Here is a 24,759-nt window from a genome sequence, read left to right as displayed (position 1 = left end):
TATCACAGTTCTTGCTAGAGCTGTGGAGAACTGGATACAACAATCACAGTAATGAAAATAAAACCATTCTGGCTTCTGAAAATATTTTCTATCAGACTCACCGGCTCTCCCCTTTGGCCTGGATGACCTGGCAGTCCATCCTTTCCTGCAGGGCCCTTAAAAAAGATGGCAACAACTTAGAACAGAAAAACACTGACCCCCTCAGAAAACATTGCTGCTATAATGCTGCATAATGCCTACATTTGGTCCCTTGGGTCCTGGATATCCGTTCTGTCCCTGCGGCCCTTGAGGACCCTATGACAATAGAGCAGAAAAAAAGAGAAGACGAACGCATTTTAAGCTATTGTTGGCATTTTTTGAGCTGTTCTACACTGATCTGAGGAGTACAAGTTCAGCACTTATTCTGTGCTTGACTGTAAAAGTTGCCCAGTCTGCAAACAAACTGCAGGCTAAACCTCATTCTGTTTCACTGCCATTAGATCTAAAACAAAACACTTGCAATTTAGAACTGAAGCACGCTAATGAGCTTGGTTCCTAACATCAATGCACATTTGGTGTAAGAACACATTTATAAAACTATGAAAGTTAATACACTCTTTACTCTAATGGCAAAAATGTACCTTGTCTCCTGGGGGACCTGGTGGGCCGTCGTGGCCAGACGAGCCCTAGCAGAACAAAAATATGAAATATAAGAAACTCACCATGCATTCGAAACATTTTTATTGGAAAGCCAGCCTTCATCAAATTTTCACAGCTCCTACATTTTTTATAGAGTTGCAATGTAGTGTAAGAATTGTTAAAACCACACATGAACAAGACTAAGAGAGAGGTGTAGATTTCCTCACCTTGGCTCCCGGTGCTCCTGTAGCTCCTCGTGCCCCTCGGCCTCCGCGTGCCCCCTGGGGCGAAAGTGGCATGGTCATAAATCACTTACTCAGTACACAGCTTGACCTTATTCAATGCTATTTCAGAATAATGCTCTAGGCCCAGTTTCATAAAAGCAACTAAGGTTTAATCAATTAGCTTGTTCTACCATTTAATGATGACTTTTGGGAAATTGAATTGGTTTGATGTGGCAGAGGTGAATATTTGTGGGATTTTCAAAGACACTGTACAAAGCAGCTTGTTTACTGTAATGACCGCCAAACAATGGTGATCATAATTTAATATCATACGCCACCTACCACATCATGTATTTCTAGACCTGTAATATTCATTTTATTTCAAAAAACACCTTAGAAAAACATGCCATATTGCCATTGAATGGATCATTTATTTACATTTTTATGGCCTTGTAATTAGCCCCACCCCCAGTCAAAACACATTTATTTATGAACAAATAATAAATTCATTAGCTAGCCAAGCAGCCAAGTGAATCTCTAGTGTGTTGCCCAGAAACCAAGGCAAGAAAGTGGTAGCTAATTTAATGTAATATAGTATGACAAGATTGTCTAGGTAAGTGCATTAATACAGACACAAACATGTATATACTGTAAATTTCTGTGAAGTGATGTTTGTCCATTATCCTCTTTTAAGAAAGTGTCTGAAGTAGGCTCCCGAATGGCACAAAAGAAAAGCCTCTGGAGATCGCGAATTCGAAACTCAACGATGTCAAAGGCATCCATGGCCAGTCGTCCAAGAGAGCAAAACTGGCTGTGTGCAGAGGGTGGAAGGGATGGCATTAATCTCTCTCCTCTGTCAATCAAAGTGACTCTAACCAATCATGGGCTTCTGTGAGCTCATGCATGTGGAAGAGGGTGGATAGCGCTTTCCTCCGAGTGTATCACGCTGCTTAGTGCCGCTTGTCCTGGGAGCCTTGGCTACTGATGTGTCCATCCCTGCTACTGTTTTTCATTGAAAGATGCGCCACAAGGCGTATGCAGATTCCCCAGATGAGGGTGGGGTTAGATCGGGAAAAAGGGCGTGGCTTGTCATGGCTATTCCAATTTGCCTCACAAGCATCAGAAGCATCTCAAAATGATAAACTTCTGCTTTTAATGCAGAGTTCATCAGAGACTTGTGTCCATTATCCATATCCCTCATATACTGACCACCTCTTCATTATTTATTATTTTGCCAGGCATGTTGTGTGTGTGTGTGTGTGTGTGTGTGTGTGTTAGTAGGGCTATTATACTTACATTTGGACCTCTTTCACCTGCCGTGCCCGGTGTACCTGCAGATCCCTGCAAAGAAAAAGGACTAGAAATGAGCACACCCATATATGGGCTACACACACACACACACACACACACACACACACAAAAATTGCCTTTCTCTCTCCCTTACCCTCTTTCCCTTCTCTCCTGGCATACCCGGCACTCCTGGAAAGCCGACGGATCCCTGCAGGCCAGAGCAGAGGCTAATCAATTAGTGTATTCCTCTCATTAATCTACTTCTAGATTTAATTAACCACAAATTAACCTCAGAAATCACATTACCATAAATAAACCCAACATTAATTGTTGTCTCTGATAACCTATTAATGAAAGAGAGCCTTTAACAGCCATTAATTGGCCCTGGTTTAATTGATGTATTGAAATATTAATGTAGCAAAGAAATTTCAGTCACCGCTCATTTCAGGTTGCCGTCAGCTTATTTTTGTGCTTCGTACACCAGCATGAGCAGCAAGCTTACCTTAAGGCCTTGTCTTCCTGGATAGCCGGGTAACCCTGGGACACCGAGTTTGCCCTGAGGAGATGGAAGACACCAATATTGGATGAATTAATGTTTATTCTAAATGTGAGCCTGACTGAACAAATGGTTGATTTTGGGTCCTAAATGTGTGGTATGCTTAGTGTATGTACATCCTGTATACTGTATAATTACAGACTTCATGACTCAAGGTTTATAGTGTGAGCACCATCTATTAAGATTTAACCTCATTTCAAGCTCACGTGAAATGTTTACCATAATTTTTTCATCTGAAGAAATTTGATGTTGTCTATAAAGAAAACTGAGAAACATTTATTAAGTCTTTTTCAAATTGTGCAATGTATCTTATTTTGCTTAAATACTACTCATTTATTTACTTTATCTTACTTATTTCCTTAGTTTAATTTTCCTTCTCACTTTTGACTAAGCTCCATACAAAAATGTGTGTTATTTCTAATAATAATAATAATAATAATAATAATAATAATAATAAATGTATTACAAAGTATGTTGTTATTCAACAAAGCAAAATGTATGACTGTTGATATGGTGAAGTTTTCTGTAAGGAGATGTTTATTTAACATTTATGGAAGGAGTCTCCAGTGTGAAACAGTCAGTAAATTACACAGGAAAGTCTCCAGGACAGAGACGTTTATGCTTTCCAGCGTCTTATTTTTTTTTATCTTATTTACTTGAAGATAGAAAAAAAGACAAGCTGGTGTTTATAGCTGCTATAACATAAGTGATAGCAGGAACTAACTTGTTTAGCAGATGGTCCACAACATTGAATGTAACTATAATTGGATAAAAAGTATGGCATGTTGTTCTTTAATAAATAAAAAAATTGTAATGGTTGGAAAATGTGTAGTATAAGAGGAATAAAACACCCTTGGATGTGCTGTTTAAGGGGAAGAACTCACTTTCGGGTGGTAACAGTAATTGATTACTTTCCTACAACAGCATGCTGATAAGTGTTTTATTCCTTATATACCTCGCAGTTACAACAATGATTTTTATTTTTTTGTCACCAGCCAAATTCACAAAGAGAAAGAGCAGTTATAAGAATTAAGATTTAGAGGCTTTTTCTTAATGTATTTTAGAGTGTAAGATTTAAAATTGGATTTAATTTTTAGCATTTGCATATACAGATATTAGATATTTAGTGTCTAGATATATTTACTAGATGTCTAGATGTCTATTTACTGGATATTACTGGACATTTTGTCAGATTAATTATATAAATAAAAATATAATTGACACCATAATCAGAATTGCTTTTAAATACAGAATTTTGTTAGCAGACTTGAATACAATGCTATACAGCCTGTAATTAAATTATTCTGGTGATGCCTTCAATATCATGACGTTATTTATTTATTTATTTTTTACAGTTGTGTGTAGTGTACGAACGGCTGCTACTTCACCTTTTCTCCAGCGATTCCTGGAGGTCCGAGTTCTCCAATAGGTCCTAACTGGCCCTTAGGCCCCTCTGGTCCGTCCTCGCCACGGGGTCCAGAAGGCCCAATGTCACCCTACACACACACACACACACACACACACACACACACACACAGAATTACGACTACTGTCTTATAGCAAACACTCTATTTCAAATCCATATGCTGGAAGATAGCTTTTAAAAAATGGATGCCGTTTGAAACAGGGCCATAAAGGACTCTTACTCGATCTCCTTCAGCTCCCATGTCACCTTTGGTCCCTGGGAAGCCATCTTCTCCCTGCCATGAACAGAAGAGGACCGTTCATCCATCACTAACTGAATTTCTCACTATATTGCACACCAAGCTTTTTTTTTTTTTACTTTGGTGCAGGAAATATGAGCTCGCCAGGCGAGCGTTATAGAAAACAATTTATCTGGAGACGCTGCTATTGGCATGGCACGCAGCCCAGGCTTATCTCTGCCAATGATAAGTGCAGGGGGAGTAACCTCTATTCTCCAGAGTATCTCTGACTTCTGAGAGAAAGAAGACAGAGAGAAAGAGAGAGAGAGATAGAAAGTCCTTTTTTCTCTCATACCTTCTCTCCTTTGCTTCCTTTCAGACCTCGTACACCTTCAGCGCCCTGGTGGAAAAGAACAAAAGGCATCAGTGAGGCTGCGTGAGTCTCAGCACGCTGCATCGCCTCCGGGAGGAAAATACTGACCCCAGGCAGAGAGGCTCAGATACCCGCGTCTCCGACTGAGCACACAAACTGCTTTTATAACATGATACACACCAGAAAAACACACAGACTTACACCGTACACATGCACCGTTCATAATAATCAGAGGCAACTGGTCCTGATATCAAATGTAACACTAAAAAAATCTCAAGTTGCTATCATTTATAGCACAGTGCTGATGAATTCTTCATTCTGATTGGTCAGAAGGCATGACAACACGTCCATCGGTAAGGTTTATGCGCTTGTTCTAACATATTGATTCTTTAGTAACAACTTACACTCAGACTTGTATGGTGGACAATCTACAGTAATAGATTTTCAAAACTTATTATCATGATATGGTGAGGTTTTCTGCAAGGAGATGTTTATTTACCATTTATGGAAGGAGTCTCCAGTGTCAGCGCTTTGTGACAGTCAGAAGTAAATTGTAATTAAAAACTTTTTTCTCTGACACAGGAAAGTCTTTGCACTTTTGTGGTTTGTCAGTAACATGACAAATTGCTTTTTTTGTTTGTCTACAAGATCCACAAACAAAATATTAACTAAAATTAAAAATATGTCACAAATACAAATATTTATTGATTTAATTCACATTAAATTTGTTTAAAATTTAAATATGATTTTAGTAAAACCTAATCATACTACACGTTCTCTCTGCAATTTTTGTTAGTGGATTTAACTGTTGTTTTTTTTTTAATCTATAATCATCATGGCATCATTTTTTTCTTAAGGGCAAAACAGCAGCAAATCTTTTTTCTGATTTATTCCCTTATTTATTCATGTGAAATCGATTTTAATACTTAATATTTGGCTCGGGGATCTTGTCAAAAATAATTGGCACCATATTTAATGCATGTAAACACCATTTACTTTTTCACTGCAAGCATAAATAGGGTTTGGCTTTGTTTAGAAATCCATATTTATTAAATCATTTATAATATTTAAATATATAAATCAAGCTATTAAATAACATTTAAAATGATTAAATACTAAATGTATTTTGTCTCTAATCACAAGCAGGACAATACATGATGTAACCGTGTGTGTTTGTGTGTGTGTGTGTGTGTGTGTATGGTAGAAGGTTGTTCATTACATAACCTGGTGTAATTATATTATAGACTTTTAACATAGTGTATGTAATTGACAGCAAGTGTCTTTTAGCAGCGTGTTTTGTGTGTGTGTGTGTGTGTGTGTGTGTGTGTGTGTGTGTGAGACGCCGTGTGTTATATTCGTTCACGATGTGATTGATCATTTTAATCTAGTCAAGTCACAGTGACTAAATTAGTCTTTATTGCTATTTACATAACAATAAGTGTGCTGTGACAAATTGTTTGTTATGTTGGCTGACAGTGAGGGACCATAAAAGCCATATGCTGCTCATATTCAATCCTTTTCTTTCATGTAGCTACTGGATAATACCTGTGAAGCAGAATGGTGTTGTGACATCACACTGCCACACCTGAAATATTGGCCCCCTCATTTACTGGCAATTCCCTATATATATATATATATATATATATATATATATATATATATATATATATATATATATATATATTACATGAATATCTCATAGTGATGCTTTAAGGGTGTTTGCAAATACAGGAAACTAAATTGAAGTGTGTGTAACATGACAGAAGAACACCACAGATGCACAGATGTTATGAACATGATTAAACTATGCTTTGATGCAAGTAATACATCAACCAGAATAATATAAAAGTATATAAGAGTGTTTTTTCACTCTCTTTTTGTTTGTCTTTTACAGAAAACGTGCTGGCTGTAACACGTTTTGTACTCATGAAAAATCATCTCACACAACGTCCACACTGTAACCATAATACTCTCACTGGTCCTATCTAGTCCTGGCTGACTAACTAGCCTAGATTAGATTTATTTATATCAGTAATAAAATCACTGTAGCATCAGAGGCAGAAAACACAACGAAACAGTGGAATATGACCTGATTGGTTGGGAGGCAAATAAAGCACTTTAAGTCATTCTGTGATTTTCTGAAAATTTTTTTTCAATTTTGGGAATTTCTGGCTCCACCATGGCTGGAAAAACTTCAGTAGAGGTTTTTAAAAGCCATCCAGCCATGTGCACGCTTCCAATAGATTACATGTAAAACGGAGGCTGGTGACAGAGAAAAACACCTAGAGTAAGAACGTATTTCAAAAACGTTCCTTTAATTACGATATTAGAAAGAAGTCAGAGTCCAGCCACCAATTAAAAGCTCCACAGCTCACACATTTTGTAGGAGTGTTTTAAAATCATACAATCATACAATCTCACCTTGACCCCCCGAGGCCCCGGGTATCCGATAGGCCCCTGTGCTCCGGGTAATCCCTAAAAACAGAAAGAGAATAAATATTATGCATACTGCTATTTACAGACTGCATGTGAGGGTATTTGCAGCTAGCGCTGCTCTGAACAGTCGACACGTGCCAAGTGACAGTGTGCTAATGTGAAAGCACAATGATGTCGACCTAATGCGAGCGCTCAGAGAAGACGTGACAATGCGAAAGCGCATGCCACTGATGGCTCGATTGTTCGGGTACGCAATTACCCTCGTGTTAGAATGAACGAGCACAAAAGCCGAAGCTCAGCGAGCGATCGTGACACAGCTGGCCCAGCTGCAGCAGGATGTGAGAGGATGCATGGCGTCACGCTCTCTGGCTTCCAGCACACGTTTAGCCACGTGCATTCCCTTCACATTACGCCACTGATTCTCCAGGTGAGTGGAGCAGCTGTGTGGAAGTGTGTGGTGGGAGAGTGTGTGTGTGTGTTTGTGTGTGTGTGTGCAGTTGCATGCCCAGTAGTGGCCAAAGTGGGGTCAAAAACACAGCTAATTATGTATACAAATGTTAGGACTATGTGTATATGTGTGTATTGGACTGTGTGTGTGTGCGTGTGTGTGTGTGTGTGTGTGTGTGCGTGTGTATTTGTGTGTGCACGCACATGTGTGTATTGGACTGTGTGTGTATTAGACTGTATATGCATGTATGTATGTGCATGTATATGCTGGACTGTGTGTGTGTGTGTTTGTGTGTGGGGATGTGCGTTTGTAGGTTTGTGTGGCTGGTTGTTCATTGGACTGTGTGTGTTGGACTGTGGTTGTGTGTGTATGTGTTTATTAGACTGTGTGTGCATTGGATTGTGTGTGTGTGTGTGTGTTTTTCTGTGTCTGTGTGTGAATGTTTATGCATTTGTATGTTGGACTGTGTGTGTCTGAATGTGTATGTCTGTGCATGTATGCATTTGACTGTGTGTGCATGTGTGTATTGGACTGTGTGTGTCTATGCATGTGTGTATTAGACTGTGTGTGTGCATGTATGTATTTGACTGTGTGTGTGTGCATGTGTGTATTGGACTGTGTGTGTCTTTGCATGTACGTATTTTACTGTGTGTGTGTGTGTGTGTGTGTGTGTAATGGACTGTGTGTGTCTATGCATGTGTGTATTGGACTGTGTGTGCATGTGCGTATTGGACTGTGTGTGTGCATGTGTGTACTGGACTGTGCATGTGTGTGTGTGTGTGTGTGTGTGTGTCTATGCATGTATATATTTGACTATGTTTGCATGTGTGTACTGGACTGTGTGTGTGTGTGTGTGTTGGACTGTGTGTGTGTATGCGTACTGGACAGTGTGTTCGTGCATGTGTGTATTGGACTGTGTGTGTATGTGTGTGTGTGTGTGTAACTCACCAGTAGCCCCTTCTCTCCAGGTGGTCCCTCTCTGCCTGGATGTCCCTGTGATTGTAACACAATGACCAGGTGTTAATATGACAGCATGCTAATGACAAACATTATTAACAAATTATCTAATGAGCTAACACACAGGGCCTGACCACTGCACCACAAACACACACAGTCTGTGCCACTGTGCAGCTAGCTACAGCGCTCCGAAGCGCACACAACGGAAGTCCGTAATGACATGAGCTATACGGATGAGTGCACACGCTCGAGGTCACTCCCTGCTGGAGGAAAACCAGAAACGCAGAGCTGGGATGTTGGATGTACTCACTGGAGGACCGTCAATCCCAGAAAGCCCCTGCATTCCCATCTTCCCCTGAGGTCCCTGTGCGGGGAGAAGAACACACGGATATAGTGTTTACTGGCTGAGCAATACTCCCTCAAGATTTTAAATGTCAACAATATTTTGTCAGAATATTTAACCTTCATTCACTGTTTACTAATTAAACCAGGAGGTTTAATTCTATTTCTTTTAAAGCAACACAACTCTACATTTTATTTTAAACTATCCAATATGTTATGAGTATCATTTTGCTAGAAGAATATCATCTAAAGGTTCCAGCATTTGTTTTTCAGGATTGTTTGAGAAATTGCACAAACACTCATCTTGGGAAACACATGATACACATGTTTAGGGTTGTTTCACCTTTAGTGAAAAAAAAATAAAAATTGAGGCACATTAGAGTTGTACAAAATATGGTAAAAAATATTGTAATCATATCACAATTAATGATACACAATATGCCTCATGATATTTAGGTTTGGTAACAGAATGCCAGAATAATAAAAATGCAGCATTAAAATAAATAAATAAAAAAAAAATAAATAAATAAAATAAAATAAAATAAAATAAAATAAAATAAAATAAAATAAAATAAAATAAATAAATAAAATTTTGTAATGCTTTTTCTTTAATCTTTGAACATTCACTATTTATTATAGCATCACAATGAAAATACAACATAATATATTTTTATATTATATGTACAATATAATATAAATAATATATGTTTAATAAACATAATATGCTTTATATAAAACTATATAAGGTCCAGTCAGCTTCATTCTTATAGAAAATGGCTCCTCAAGTGTTATTTGGATAGTTAATGATTCTGAAAGGAAAACCTTTTACAACATTTAAAGGTTTCCCTGAAAACCCCTTTAAATTTTTGGAGATTTTTTTCTAAAAGTGTACATTGTTATTATAACAATGGAGAGAGTGAGTTATTAAACTATACTCTCGAACTGTTAATGTTTTGATGGTGTCGCTCTCGGGGAACGCTTACAGATTCAGAAAGACTCACAACTGCGTTTACATCAGAACCTAGAACCATTCTAGAAAGCGAAGAACACGCTGGAAGAATCCGGTTTAGGGTTTGTTTGTTTTTTAATAATGTATTGACCATACCTATATCAGAAAAGAGTATTGTGGAATAATGTATCTTGATATCAATATTATATGAGCATTCTAAATGGTTCCGTGGTGTGCACTGTTTGGCAGCACGTTTACAGGTTCTATGTTTAAAAAAAAGAGAGAGTTTGTCTTTCAGTAAAGGTTCCAAGAAGATCGCCAAAAATGTGCACACTTTCCATTCATCCAGAAAAACAAAGCGTTTTTGCTACATGTGTATCAACTCCACTCAATTAGAAACTCTTTCTCCTCATTTTGATTTCCATTTGTATAAAAATAGTGGTGTACTGTGGCTTAAAATAATAATAATTTCAAAAAAAAAACACTGTTCACATTTTTCATAAACAACACTTCAATAAAAGCCAGTGCAAGCCAGCTTGTGTTTAAATCAAGCAGCTCTCACTTCTCTGCGTTCATAAATTACAATATTCTGACAATCCAAGCTTCTCCTCATTCATTAAACTCACAATACAAATATGCCTCACGGTGTAGGGACCCTTCCATAAATTACAGCCGTTGCTATTAGAGGAAACATTCATTTCAGAGTAACGGATGCTGTCAGCAACGTGGGTCATGACTAGAAACCAAATGATGCTTTGTTAGTAGGAAACACACTCTCACACACACACACACACGGATTGAAATCAAAGCTAAAAGCCTTGAAGAAAGTGAAAAAGAAAAATTATTTACCAAGTCCACAGCACATCTAGTCATGACCGGGATTCAAAGCAGTGATCTTCTGATGACTAGCATGCTTCTCATTCTCATAACTGCGATTGGACGATATTGATGTTTCCCTTAGCATGATTTCCATTTTAAAATATTGCAAGAAACGATTTAATCGTCCAGAAACGGTGGTCAAAATGACAGGAAAACAAGCATTTCCACCATTTTAGGTTGGATAGTTTGCAAGTCTGGTCTTATAATATAATCAGTGATAATTATTACTGGATATCGTGGCAACGGAATATCATGACGGGATGATTATATCATTATATCGCACGAGCCTACTGCTTCTATCACTGTGCTCTCTACCGTGCAAAGTGTTCATGAATAATGAGTGTACAACACTTTTTATCTACACAGATGAAATGTTCAGATGGTCAGAAATGAAAGAATGTACGCTATGTGACATTTGAAATCCGCTGTTAGTCCAAAACGGTGCTGATATTATCATTACTTTCGAGACCCCTAATTAGCACAGAAACACAGACAAAATGATATTTTCCTCACTTCAAGCAAAGCCCTAAAATTCCTGTCTTGTTTTTTACAAAGCCTGCTTAGTGGCTGTGTGCTAATTCATTCATGCCACTTCGGCAGAAATAGGCGACTTCACTCAAATACTAATTGATTGAATTATTTTATCCAGAGCAAATAAGAACAAAGGACTCCTTTTGTAGCTAGCAAAACGGATTTGGTTAAATACCAGATCTGGTTCATTTATTATCATCCTAGAAGATGAGGAATTAGACGATATAGATGTTGTGTCATACAGTCAGCTAAAAAAAAAGTAGGAAAAAAGGACACATGATTTCTGAAAGGTGGGTCATTATGCTGGTTATTTCTATCTGTAAAATATTACAAATAACAATGATATCTATGAGTTAGGTCTAGTCGTGTATCTTTATGAAAATGTTGCAAGCAGTGCCAGTGTTGCTAACAAAAAAACCCTAGCAGGCAGAGAGAAAAAACAGAATTCTACTTGAACGAAAATGATAAACTCTGACATATTGAAAAAAAATAATAAATGGTGACATACAGCTTTAAAAACAGCAAATAACAATAATATGAAGAAGTCTTCATATGTCTTTGGTTAGTAAACAAAATGGAGGAGCTGCTTATTATCACTATGCAGCTCCTCCATTTTGTTTACTAACCAAAGACATATGAAGACTTCTTCATATTATTATTACTGTAAGGTCCACCATGTAAAATATGCATGTACACTCTAAATTTGGAGTTTGAGAAATTGTTTTGAGACACTTGTTTTCATTCAAATAATGTTATGAGATCAATTTTCATTTGAAGTCGAAATCGCAAAAGTAATATACAGCAGTGGGGGCGTGGTTGAGCATCAGTGGTGGACACAGAGGAGGCGGGTCCAACCAGCAGGTAACGTGTGATGATTCTCACCTGTGTCTCATTACCACCTGTTTACTTATTTGTGTCTCTTTGTGCGTTCAGTAACTGCCGTAACCAGAGAGAGAGAGAGAGAGAGAGAGAGAGAGAGAGAGAGAGAGAGAGAGAGTGATATAGTTGGTGGAGCTTGTGAGACACACATGCACACACACACGGTGAAGTGTGAGCAAAAAGCTGCTTCAGTTGAGTTTTTGGGGTTTGTTAAGTTTTTGAAAGTGCGCTGAAAAGTGTGGACTGAATAAACGCAAGCCTCGAGCTCAGCAAAAATTCTGCCGGTCCCCCGAGTCTTCCTCCTCACCCTAACACACCGGGGTTCCGCAATGACTTGTTAAGAAGATCAACCAGTGGTTGTCTTGCGATTGACCTAGATAAACACAGTTATCTAGTTTAGCTAATTTGGGAAGCAAATTTTCACATCCCGCGTCCTTTCCCCTTTTCTGGCATTTCTACCTGGTGAATTGTATTCATGTTTTTTTTTCCCAACCACTACTTTAGCTAAAAAAGCAAAGTGGCCATTTTCATATTGGGTAAAAAAAATTGGGTAAATCCCATGGCTAAACTGTAAATGTTTACACATATGGGTTACTTATTGTAGCTCAGGCCCTGGAGCACATTCAGTTTTTAATAAAAATGACATGAGCTAATTTGAGTGGATATTTCAGCAGGAAAATATTCAAGTGTCTTGTAATATACTTGCTAATTCACACCCACTAGCTAGCTACCTAGGAGGATGAAGGCTAACACGTGCTTCCTCTGAGACGCAGTGACTGCTTATGCTACATCACGGGGCAGCGTAACACACTCAGCAGAAAGCGATATCTGCCCTCTTCCGCATACATGATCTCACAGATGCACATGATTGGCTAGTATCGCTTTGATTGACAGGAGAAAGAGAAGGATTTGAAGATCAAGCTTCTGAAAGCTTTTCTGCACCACTCGTGATCCATGTTGCCTCTTTTTAAATTAAAACCATGTTTTTGTTGCCCCACTGGTCACAATAATACTGCGATTCTATCATATTTTTGTACTTGAGTTATCCCAAAACCTGGCAGCCACAGTGTTTGTTCCCATTCTGTTTGTTATTTGTTTAGTACTAACATGATTTAAGCCACTCTCAGTGACTCTCAGTGTGGACTCAGTATCGACTACCTGCCAGGATTCTGGGTAAAGTCTGGGACTGAACACACTCTGCTTAGTCCTGCTCTCTGAAGCAGGTCAAAGGTCAACACACAAATACACAGCTTACCTTTTCTCCAGGCATGCCAATTGGACCCTGAGGACCTGGAAAGCCCTGGGAGAGACAGAGAGCCATGATGAGTGTGCCGTTAAACACGTCTGATTCATTCCAGTGTTGATTTAAACGACGGATGTACCTGTACGCCTGGGTTCCCCTGTTGTCCTGGAGGACCAGGCTCTCCTGACGGACCCTGTGAATAGTCATCGAGTCATCATTCTTTTTTATGGTTATGATGGCTATGAAAGTTAAACTGAGCAGCTGAGCTCGCATTTATGGGCTCGTAGCATATTAGGATCCGGTACTTCAGTGAGAAAAGAACCTTGAGGATATCTGAACTGAGAGCGATGCAGCGGCGCTTTAGTCCATTAGTCTGTCCAGCTCTCTCACCTCCTAATCTGTGCAAACAGATCAGCTTCCAAAGCTTTAACTTTCACGCTAATACCTCATGCTCATCATCTAACTAGCCAAGCCAAGTCTCTGCCATAATTCCTGCATGGTGTTCCAGCTGCATTGCATTGTGGGACTTTGAGTCTAAACTTCACATCAACGTCTCTAGCACTTCTACACTGGATTTCTCATTAATATGATGTTAATAAATGAGTGAGAAAAGAAGCTCCTGCATGGTTGGTTTTTAAGAGCTAACACCCTCGTGTGTGTTTGAGATCTCTGAATTTATTTCTCCTATTTTTTTCAGGGTAAAGTCTTCCTTTAAACTTCTCTTCATTGTCTATGCATGGAATAATTTTCACAGAAACTCACCTGGTTGCCTTTAGAGCCTTGAACACCATCCACACCACGTATACCCTATAAGAAACATGTCCGAAATGAAACAATCTGACATTTAACACTGAAACTGAAAAGTACAATATAAATAAACCAGCACTGGAACATTTTTAAAGTTTTACGCATCAGGACATTTCTATAAATATCTCAGAAGCACTTCATTAGTGAACGCTCACACAGGAAACAGACTCGCCCTCTGCTCTTAGCAGAGCTTTTGAAAAATATCTTATTTTCACTGGCCTTAAGCCATGACTACTCATGAGTTTGAAAGATGTGAGATGTTTGATGTGGGATCAATATAGATGACTACTGTGCAACCATTATAGAGATGTACAACACACATTTATCACGAAACCTAACGCTCGGTGTATCTCGTACGTAGTTCACAATGCACTTAGCTCCATAATGATATACAAGGACAGCACTACTTCTTGAGAGGTTATGTAAGAAACAATTATTTTAATGAAGTATGCTTTAGGATTGAGCTTCTTGGAAATCCCTAGAATAATAAAGAACTTGAATATTAACGAGTCCTTGCCTGTTCTTTGTGTATGCCTTTCTCAGAATAGGAAATTGGAGAAGGAGCCATGTTATCTATGTGTTTAATTCTAATATTATTTTTTCTAAAAAAGAAAAATTCAGAATTACATTTTATTACATTTGTTCATAGATTTCTACAATTTATAAACTCATCTACCAATGTGCATTTAAAGAAAGAAAAAATCTATGGGTTGAATCTTACTTTAATTTTGTTTAAACAAACAGATTTTTGTGTCTGTATTTTATTTTATTAACTTATTAACGTAAAGAAAGTACTGGAGGACCTTATTATCTTATTTTACAAGAATTTCTTTTTTACTTTTAATGAGGAATATTTAAAGCAAAAAAATATTGTAAGAATTTTGTACTTTTTTTCAGCAGGATGTGTAGCCAATGAAAAATAATTTAATATATATTTATAAAAATGGTAGTATTGTTCATTACATGTATGTTTATATGTAAGCCTGAATACAACCCAATTTTTTCTTATGAACTCTGTGTATATGTGTGTGTCTCTTATTTGTGGATCCAGGTTTGTAATATTCATTATCAGAAAAACACCTCACACTCTAATTTATCAAAAAAATTCTGCTGACCTTCAACTTAATCACTTATCTTCTACACTGGAAATCATACCAGCTCTTAAAATGTCACAGGATAACAAATAGGAGCTAATAACAAACAATCGATATACAATCTATATTTATTTTTCCCATTGGATGCCATGGTTTCTTTCAGTGCAGTATGATCTATGATGTGTGAATTGTTTTGCGCAGACATCGATAGAGAAAGTTGACTTACAGGCTGTCCGGGTGGTCCAGGTGGTCCTCTGGGTCCTACAAGTCCTCTTGGCCCCTGAAATAACCACAACACCATCACAAAATACAGCCACAAAAATAAATGGTTCAACAGTTATGCTGAGAGGTATTGGTCTTTTTTTTACATTTTTATAGGAAGGAACTAACTTGTTTCATGGACATTCCATAACATTAAACGTAACCACAAATGGATAAAAAGTTTAATATGTCATTCTGTCATTAATACAAAATATAACTGCTGTGGTATAAGAGGAATAAAACACTTGTTAATAGGAAACTGAATGCTGTGGAGTGGCACAAGGTGGGAGACACCCTGGACAAGGTGCCAGCCCATCGCAGGGCACAACTGCACACACTCACACACCAAGGACAATTTGGACATGCCAATCAGCCTTCAACACCTGTCTCTGGACTGGGGAGGAAACCCACGGGGACAACATTCAAACTCTGCGCGCAGGGCGGAGGCGGGAATTCAACCCCCAACCCCGGAGATGTGAGGCAACAGTGCTAACCACTAAGCTACTGTGCCCCCAATGACATCTACATAAAACAGTAAAAGAATTAATGGCAAAGGATAATTCTGACCTAGGACTAAAGCTATTTTTTCTTGCACAGTGTTAAGCAGTATTAAGTCCAGAGCCACTGACATTGTGATGCCACACAATATGTCATCTTGTCTTTCACATATCACCATATTAGTCTTCTTTGCTTTTCATTTTTATATTATCTCTTTCTAGTTCCTTCCTAAATCTGCAATTTGTATCCCTAATTTTTTTTAATCGACTAAAGTAGGTGCATAACCCAAGTCTGAATATGTGTAACTTTCCCAGCATAAATATTGATTTAACTTTTGGATTAAACTCCGAATACCCCAAAGGTAGAAAAAATTTACCCCAGTGGTCCTGTTAATGCTTTTTTTAACTGCAGTGTACTTGTGTTTGCATGTTATTGCATGCATCGAGAAACTCAGCTGGATGTGCATGCAAGTGCATGTGTGTGTGTATGTGTGGGCTTTGTTTATATCGCTCTCAGACTTTGTACACCGGCCAAGCCACCTGTTCCAGAGCCACATCTGTGATCTCCGGGGAGGTGATTGATATGGAAATATAATCATACAGGCCAGGGTTCCATTCCTCCTCCCTCGCCAATCTCCCGGCACATCTATCTCTAACCCTGCATTTATCTCCAGTGTGCCGTGCTCTCTCTTTCGTGTCTCCAGCACTGAGCACTGAGGAGTGCGCGATTTGGCCTGGCTCTCTCTAATAGAGCTCACTTCCTGCTAATGCCAGCGCTGTGCTTTACTCTCACTTTCTCTCACTGCTGGTTGATGTATTTAAAGAGGCAGCTTACCTGCAGGCAACCGATTTGAGCTGGAGTCACAGATAATCAGCCGTGGGCCAGATGGAGAGAAGATAACGAGGTGTATCATCTGTGTGAGTGTGTGCATATGTGTGTGTGTGTGTGAGTGTGTGTAGGACTTACAGGTTCACCTGGTTGTCCTCTTGGTCCTACAGGTCCATCTGCACCCTAAAATAAAGAGCATCATTCAGAAATTCAGCATCTTCACTGTATTATAATGCAGAAGTGCATCGTGGCTGAGTAAGAGTCCAAGCTGAAACGATGGAAAAGTGCTTATTTATGCAAAGATATTCCCGTTTGGTCTCTCTCGAAAGCTTTGATCAGCATGAATCGCTGCATAATACATCGCACAACTTTGCATAATGGGGATCCACCGTGCACGCTGTTACTCGTGTCTGTTTTTGTACAATTCATGAGGTTTTGCTGCAGCTACACCTGGGACAGCAAAGCCTTTCAAAAGCTTATTAGTTAAAGGACTAAACACTCAATTAGGCTGAGGATCAAAATCCGCATTCTGGGCTTTTAAAGCAGCCAAAAATGAAATTTAGCTCTTATAATTTTCCTTTTACCTGAAATGTAATTCAGCAGCCAAGATGTGTTTGGTGTCTGATGTTTGCTTCCTTAGTTTTGTAATTATAGCTACAAAGCTAACGTGGCTAACAAGCAAACAAAACGTATCACTGTGCAAAATGCATGCTCAAGCATCTGGAGCTTAAAATCCACAGCAAAATCCAAGAGACACTGTCTGGCGGTTTGGTTCGGTAATACCACGTGACGATAAACAGTTTAATAAAACTGCAGAATAACACTGTCAATGACTGACTCATCATTTCTGACTACTTTTCCATCCTCTGAGTCGGAAAAATCCAACTGAACTTAGAATTTGCATTTGGAAATTCACTAAAATAGTAGCATTTTATGCCTTTTAAGCAGACCTTGAATTTCTATTTGTGTACAATATGCTTCAAGATAAATAAATAAATAAATACAGGAGGATAGCTGGGTACTTGAAAGATTAATTTGTTTTGCGCAATTTAGTTTATTAAACTAAGTGCATTCATGTCTTTCATCTCTATTACTGGTGAATTACTATAACCTACTGTACATCCTCTATATCCTTGAAAATAAGTGAAGCACTTGGCAAAGAAAGCAAACAAAAAGAAATGTAAGAGCTTTTCATATCCATACAGAAGAAAAACAAGTGCTATCTTATAGTGAACATTTGTATTTCCCCACTTCATTCAGCTGAGAGAGTTGGAAAAATTCCCAGTTGTCATGAACACACCAGAGAACTGACTTGTACGAATTAACTTAGAACTACTGTACATTATCATCCGAATCCTTTTAAACATACAACTCCACCTTTGAACATTAGGCCACGCCTCCTACCTGAGTCTTTCATGGTGATAGCAAACTATGTGCTGAGAAAGAAAGTCTTTCCGCTTCAAGATACATCTGTTTTTAAAACTGCAACGTCATTTTGTCCATTTTTAACGTTAACAGTACATCAGAAACCTGATCAATTCAACATAATTTAAGGTTTCACTTGTAGCTTTAAGCTTCCATTACTTTCATAAACACTGTAAGCAGAAAATTGGGTACATTTCATTATTTCTTCAAATTATTCCTTTAATATTTTTATACAAGTTCAAGATTTCCATCACCTTCTCACCAGATTCCCCAGGTGGACCAGGCTGTCCTGGCTTTCCTCGATCCCCCTAAACAGACAAAATATAAAGATCATCAAATTAAAAGGAAACATTCATGTTTTTACTATAACTCATAGGGGTGTAACAATACATTGTGATATGATGCATCGTGATGCAAAAATGTGAGGAGGTGCATCCTGAAAATATGCAATTCACATCATGTATATGAGCATTCAATTAATTATGCATCTAATGCAATTGCACTGTTTGAACACCAGAGGCCTAGTCTGCACAACCCACAGAGTTAAAATATATAGAAAGCATACTGGCCAATAGCTCCAGATCACAACAACCAATAAGCATTAAAGGATATATGTTTAGACAATCACTTTACAACCATTAAAAAGAGATCTTCAGTAGTTTTCAAATCACATCAGCCACACACTGCTGCAATATACAGTGCCTCAGAAAGAGGCTGAAGAAACCAACTTTTTAACCGACATTGGAGCTCTATTTCTAGTTAAAATGATGCCTCAGGCGCTGCTATGGACCTCATTATGTTTCAATTGATCATTTTCCCCAGATCAGAGACTTTGTTTATTCAATCCATTTTTTTTTTCAATCAAGCATTATTTATGTAAAATTTGTAATATTTTTATTTATTTATTTTTAAGATATGGTGAACCTGTAGTGCATTTTTTGTGACATTAAACATCAGAGCAATTTTTGATTTATTTAGTTTTATACAGACACAAATGCACATTTGCACGTTTTGTGTTGTTTATGATTCAGAAAAAGGGAGTCTTTTCAGGCATCATTTTTCATCATTAAAATTTTGTTCAACATATTCTGAGAATCAAATTGAAGCAAATCGAATCATAACCAGAGTGTATCCTTACACCCCTAATAACTGATGAACAAGATGAAAGAAAGGCATGGAGGATGCTAACTGCACAGCTGCGCAGAGACACACAGGCATCTCACAGCTAAACAGATGTGCTCAACTGCGCTGGGGTTGTGGGATTTGATTAAGAGATGCCCCGTGCCACACTCACTCTGTGTCCTTTGTCCCCTGGAAGCCCTGGTAGTCCATCAAAGCCCCTGTCACCCTGCATGAGAGATAGAGATGAATGAGCGAGACGCAGAGAATGTGATAAATGCAAGCTCTCACGCACACTCACAGTAAATACAGTAATGAATTAAAGCTAGCCCAGGAGGTTTTTAGCTTGTCTAATATTACCTCTGCAGCATAGCTATTTGACTAGTAGCTAGCAATGATTGCTAGCATGGTATTAATGTTAGGCTAATAATTCAAAACCAACAGCTAAGAAGCTAGATAAAACTAGGTTAACTATTATATAGAAAAATATAAACCAGAACCAATGTTTGCTTATAAGCTAGTTAACAGTAGTTTCACTATTATGATTCAATTCTTTGGTGCCATGACTAGTCACCTTCCCAAACTACTGTCTGAAAGCGGGAGACCTAACTAGCTAGCAGGAGTTGGTAGGAATGAAAATACATATGTGGGTATTTGACATGTATATAGCCAAGTTTGCTAACAAACTAGTTAACATTAGATTATAATTAAATTCCAAGCAATAGGATGCTAGATAAATTTGATTAATTACTGTACTGAAAATTTAAACAGGCAGCCAGGTTTGCTAACAAGCTAGTTAATGTTAAGCTAATAATTCAATAATTCTGGCTAACTATTATATGCTATTATTATTATTATGTAGTTCTATTTAAACAAGTAGCTAAGTTTGTTAGCAAGCTAGTTATAACAGTTGGTTATAACATTGCTAGTTATAACATTGTGTGATTAAATCAAGCTCTGATTAAAGCCATTTGGTGGCAAGTGGTATTGTGTGATAGAAACAGACCTAACTAGCTAGCAGAAATAAATTATGTTCTGCCTAAGTAGGTAGAATAGTTCATATTATCTATCAAAAGCCAAATATGCTAACAAACTAGTTAATGTTAGGGCTAGTAAGCTAGGTAAATCTAGGCTAACTATTATATACTATAATTATGATCAAAGTGTAAGATATAGAAATAGAAGTGAATGAGTGAGACATGTAGTATGTGATAAACAGCAAGCTCTCTCTCTCTCTCTCACCCACCCACACCCACACACACACACACACACAAAACACACAAGACGCCACACACAACCAGCTCTATATTAACTAACCCTACAGTAATTTCTCCTTCCTCAATGTCATTTCTGCTCATTAATACACACACACTCGCACAGAGAGAGAGAGAGAGAACGTGAGAGAATGAGCAGGTCAGAGAAGTTTGATGGCTCGTCTCTGTAGATCATCTCCATCTGTTGCAGGTCTGTGGGTGGAAGCCGGGGAGAGAAAGAAGACCTGCGTTTCCTCCTGATGGAGTCTCACAGCTTTAGCCGCTCTGTCAAGAACTGAACCTTTCTCCTACAGCTGCCTCAACACTCTCATTTCTTTCAAGTATACTGTATTATATTAAAGGAACATTCTGGGGGAAAAAAAGTCATTTGTTCCGCTTGTGCTGAATGAAGCCGATCAGTCATGGCATGTTTAAAGGGAACTGAAGCTACAAGGCTAATGTTGCTAAGACATCAGACAATTAGGTGAGAAGGTGAGAAGTCTGTCTCACCTAAAATCTTCATATACTTTCTTCAAACTACATCTTTATTGTATTTTAATAAGTAGCATGTATAGTCTGAATATACAAATGTACATTCATATTATCATAGTTTATTCATATCATAGTTTCTGTTAGAACCCTGTTGAAATAGTATTGACTATGCTACGTAAACACAGTAATACACTACATTAGCCAGCTAATTTCTCTAACATAGCTACTATACTAGTAGCTAGCCAAGCTAGTTAGGCTAATAATCAAAAACCAAGCATTAGATAAACCTAGGCTAAATGTTATATAGTGACATTTAAACAAGTAGCTTGGTAAAGTTTGGTAGAAAGCTAATTAATGTTCGGGCTAATAATTAAACCGAGAGATATGAAGCTAGATAAAACTAGGCTAAATATTCATTTTTTTATGTGATTTATGTGTCTTATAGGAAGCACATGTTAATCTTCGCCTTCCCAAGTTGGTAGCTGTGGTGTGAAAGGGGAGAAGTAGCTAGTCGGTGGGAATTAGCAGGTGATCAATTTGGGGTGAGATTCAACGCATTGAACAGGACATTTCTAATTTTCCAATAGTTACAAAAGCCGAAGTAAACCTTTCTACTAAACTGCATTTGTTTGTGTAAAAGATTTCGTTTGAGATAAGCATTTGTAATTTTTTTTAGCAGTGGCTTTATAGCTTTAGTGTAAAACTAATGATTTGGAGTAAAAAATTGCGTACATTTGATTTTTCACCATATCATTCCTTTAAGTCCTATTTGTGTTCTCATACTGGGCCAAACTAACACCTCTAACATGAGGACACACACACACACACACGGTAACACAGTAACATATTCATGCTCTTAAAACACAAGTATGAAAAAGTAAAGCATGAATAATATGTACACGTTTAATAACAGTGTAGCACTCTAACATTAAACAGATGCTGCTCAAAAGAGTTGCTGTATGAAACTCACCTTTGCTCCCGTCTCTCCTGGAGCTCCTCGACCTCCATCTGCCCCCGGGCGACCCTGAGGAGAAACACACAGGGCAATTGTTGCCACGTTGATCCGCATATTACCACTGAGCTTATGTAATATTCATCAGAAACTCATGATGTATAGACCTGCCTCAACGTGTGTTTCTGTATCATTTTGCAACTGCGTTAACTCTTTCTTTAATAGAACTCTTTCTGTAATTTAAAAACAGTAACCAGGGAACCATATACTGTGCAGCTCTTACCCGCTTGCCTGGCTTGCCGCTAAGACCCGGAGGACCTGGCACCCCGCGCGGCCCCTTTGAGACAGAGACAAAACAAGAGGAAGGGAAAAAACAGATCTGAATGTAGAAAATGCACCAAATTGCATGCGTTTTAATATGAAGTGTCTCGAGTAGTGAACCTAAATGTGAATGAAGTATCTCTAGTAAGCAATGAATGTAATGAACTGGTGGGACATTAAAAAGCAACGTGACACTTTAAACACTTAGTTGTAATAAACAGAAAAGAGAGAAATATAAAAGCGAAATTTGCTCACCAGAGGTCCAGCGTCCCCGCTGTCTCCTTTAAGTCCACTGGAACCTGGAAGACCCTGCAACACACACATTAGGTGATGAATAATATTCTATAACACCATAACTCTGATAGTAGTTCCAGCTGTAACATAAATGATTTATATGTTTTATATTAATGCACTCGTTGTAAAAACTCATTCATAGGCACTTATAAGGTAGACGCTCCACATACACTAAGCTTAATAATAAACAGATTTTTTTTAAAAACATGCTGTTTTTGGACAAAGAAAAATGTCTAATCCTTGATGTGGTGAAGCTTTCTGTTAGGAGACATTTGTTTAAAATTTATGGAAGGAGTCTCCAGTGTCAGTGCACTGTTTGTAACAGTCAGTAAGTTTTCCAGGAGTTTGTGCATCGTGGTTCCTCAGTCAGATGACAAGCTGTGTTTCTCGTGGATGTTACACGACAGTTAAGGTAGCTATAAACAGTGCAGTTTGTCATGTTGGATTCCTTACGTAAGCATACATCCCTATGCATACATCAGATTAGACACACTCACATGCACAACATGTACAATATTCTGCAAGAGTGCACAACTCACTACCTCAAGCTCTCCAGAAAAGAAGATTACACATGCTAGCTATTCATTTTTTTATTCATAGTCGCTCAGTGGATAAGTAATCTCACTAGGCTAGCGGTTACCTGTTCTTTGGATTTGGTTTTTCTCTCTTTTCTCATTCAACAACCCAAGAAAATAAAAATCCTACATTGACCTTCACAACACAAAAGTTCGGTATTTATCCATCCATCCATCCATCCATCCACTTTCCATCCCGCTTATCCCACACACAGGGTCATGGGGGAGCTTGGAGCCTAGTTCAGTATTTATATTTAAATAAATAATAAAATAATGCACTTGACATAATCCTCTCGCTGGAGATAATTATACAAAGCTCCTAGACCTAGAGAAACACACATACTGTAAAAAGCCTTAAAAAGTTAATGCAAAAAATATATGTATACAGTACGTCAGTTTGATATGTTGCGTGCCACAGCAAAGATAGATCGATAGATAGATAGATAGATAGACAGACTGTATTATGTGTTCTGTTTTGCACTTTTGTTGTTATTGTACTCTTGTACCATTGTACTTGCATTTATTTATTTATCACACTGTTTTATCAAATATTTCTATTTGTAATGTATTACTAGGATTTCTCTATATATGTTTATCTATATTTCTTTTATTTTTATTGGCATTAGAGTATTTCTGTGTCTTTTTGTAATTTTGTCGTTTTTCAGGCATCAGCTTGGGGAGTCATTAACGAAATTTTATTGCGCGAAACACAACAACAATAAACTTTAATTAATTTCTTTTGGATTGAATATTATTGTCAGGAAGATGTCCAAAGCGTACAAAACAATAATTTCATTAGAGAAGGGAGTAAACGACGTGAATAAATGGGGGAAAAAATAAGAAAAGCAAATCTGCACTATATTTCTCCTCCTAGTCTGGTCACAGCTAGTCCAGACTTGGGCCTTGCAATGTTAATGTTAATGTCAATATTAATGTTAATATTAATGTTGATGTGGACATGTAACAAGGCTCTTACCACTGGTCCTGGTCTGCCCGTGAGTCCTGCCGGGCCCGAAGGTCCCTTCAGTGAGATCTGAGAGAAAAACCACGTTATTATTAACCGCATGAGATTTCACATCATCTACAGGCTGTGAGTATAACAAGCTCAGTGTGACAAAAATGGAGTTGTGCTGGAGATGCAGGTCTCACTCTGGTCTGCTGGAGGATGGCCTGAGCCTGCGCCTCCTGAGCCGACAACACGGGGCCTTTCTGAGAATCACCAGCATAATGAAACTGAGAGAGAGCAAGAGAGAGAGAGAGAGAGAGAGAGAGAGAACAAAAAGACAGAGCGAGAGAGAAGGAAATTACTAGCAGCCACTGCCAGGACGTGAAAAGTCTGGCAAATTACTCATTAACTAAATAATACATTAAAAAAGAAAAGCAGTTACTTAATGCGTTTCATGAAAAATGAACAAGAGTACAGTGTATGTTGATAGCAGAGCTCCACCATGTGGCTGACGGCTGTTACTGCA

The 24,759-nt window shown here is 38.1% G+C and overlaps 1 protein-coding gene across 2 annotated transcripts in view; it reads right to left on the bottom strand.

The window, feature by feature from the left end:
- The window catches only part of col5a3a (collagen, type V, alpha 3a), an 83,218-nt gene that overhangs the window by 24,111 nt on the left and 34,348 nt on the right, over nt 1-24,759 (bottom strand). For both annotated transcript variants that reach the window (XM_034298550.2, XM_053228375.1), the window contains 25 exons: nt 24,437-24,520; nt 24,264-24,320; nt 22,674-22,727; nt 22,381-22,434; nt 22,116-22,169; nt 19,576-19,629; nt 18,536-18,589; nt 16,995-17,039; nt 15,496-15,549; nt 14,131-14,175; nt 13,508-13,561; nt 13,381-13,425; nt 8,856-8,909; nt 8,537-8,581; nt 7,126-7,179; nt 4,687-4,731; nt 4,335-4,388; nt 4,077-4,184; nt 2,635-2,688; nt 2,287-2,340; nt 2,139-2,183; nt 846-899; nt 621-665; nt 241-294; nt 102-155 (listed from right to left, as the gene is read on the bottom strand). In XM_034298550.2, the coding sequence (XP_034154441.2) occupies nt 102-155; nt 241-294; nt 621-665; nt 846-899; nt 2,139-2,183; nt 2,287-2,340; nt 2,635-2,688; nt 4,077-4,184; nt 4,335-4,388; nt 4,687-4,731; nt 7,126-7,179; nt 8,537-8,581; nt 8,856-8,909; nt 13,381-13,425; nt 13,508-13,561; nt 14,131-14,175; nt 15,496-15,549; nt 16,995-17,039; nt 18,536-18,589; nt 19,576-19,629; nt 22,116-22,169; nt 22,381-22,434; nt 22,674-22,727; nt 24,264-24,320; nt 24,437-24,520 (1,374 nt within the window). The remainder of the gene's footprint in view (nt 1-101; nt 156-240; nt 295-620; nt 666-845; nt 900-2,138; nt 2,184-2,286; nt 2,341-2,634; nt 2,689-4,076; nt 4,185-4,334; nt 4,389-4,686; nt 4,732-7,125; nt 7,180-8,536; nt 8,582-8,855; nt 8,910-13,380; nt 13,426-13,507; nt 13,562-14,130; nt 14,176-15,495; nt 15,550-16,994; nt 17,040-18,535; nt 18,590-19,575; nt 19,630-22,115; nt 22,170-22,380; nt 22,435-22,673; nt 22,728-24,263; nt 24,321-24,436; nt 24,521-24,759) is intronic.

The sequence above is a fragment of the Pangasianodon hypophthalmus genome, chromosome 23, assembly GCF_027358585.1.
Source record: "Pangasianodon hypophthalmus isolate fPanHyp1 chromosome 23, fPanHyp1.pri, whole genome shotgun sequence".
In the NCBI taxonomy this organism is placed as follows: domain Eukaryota; kingdom Metazoa; phylum Chordata; class Actinopteri; order Siluriformes; family Pangasiidae; genus Pangasianodon; species Pangasianodon hypophthalmus.
Note: the sequence above shows the minus strand (reverse complement) of the source record. Positions and strands in the feature narration are given on the sequence as shown.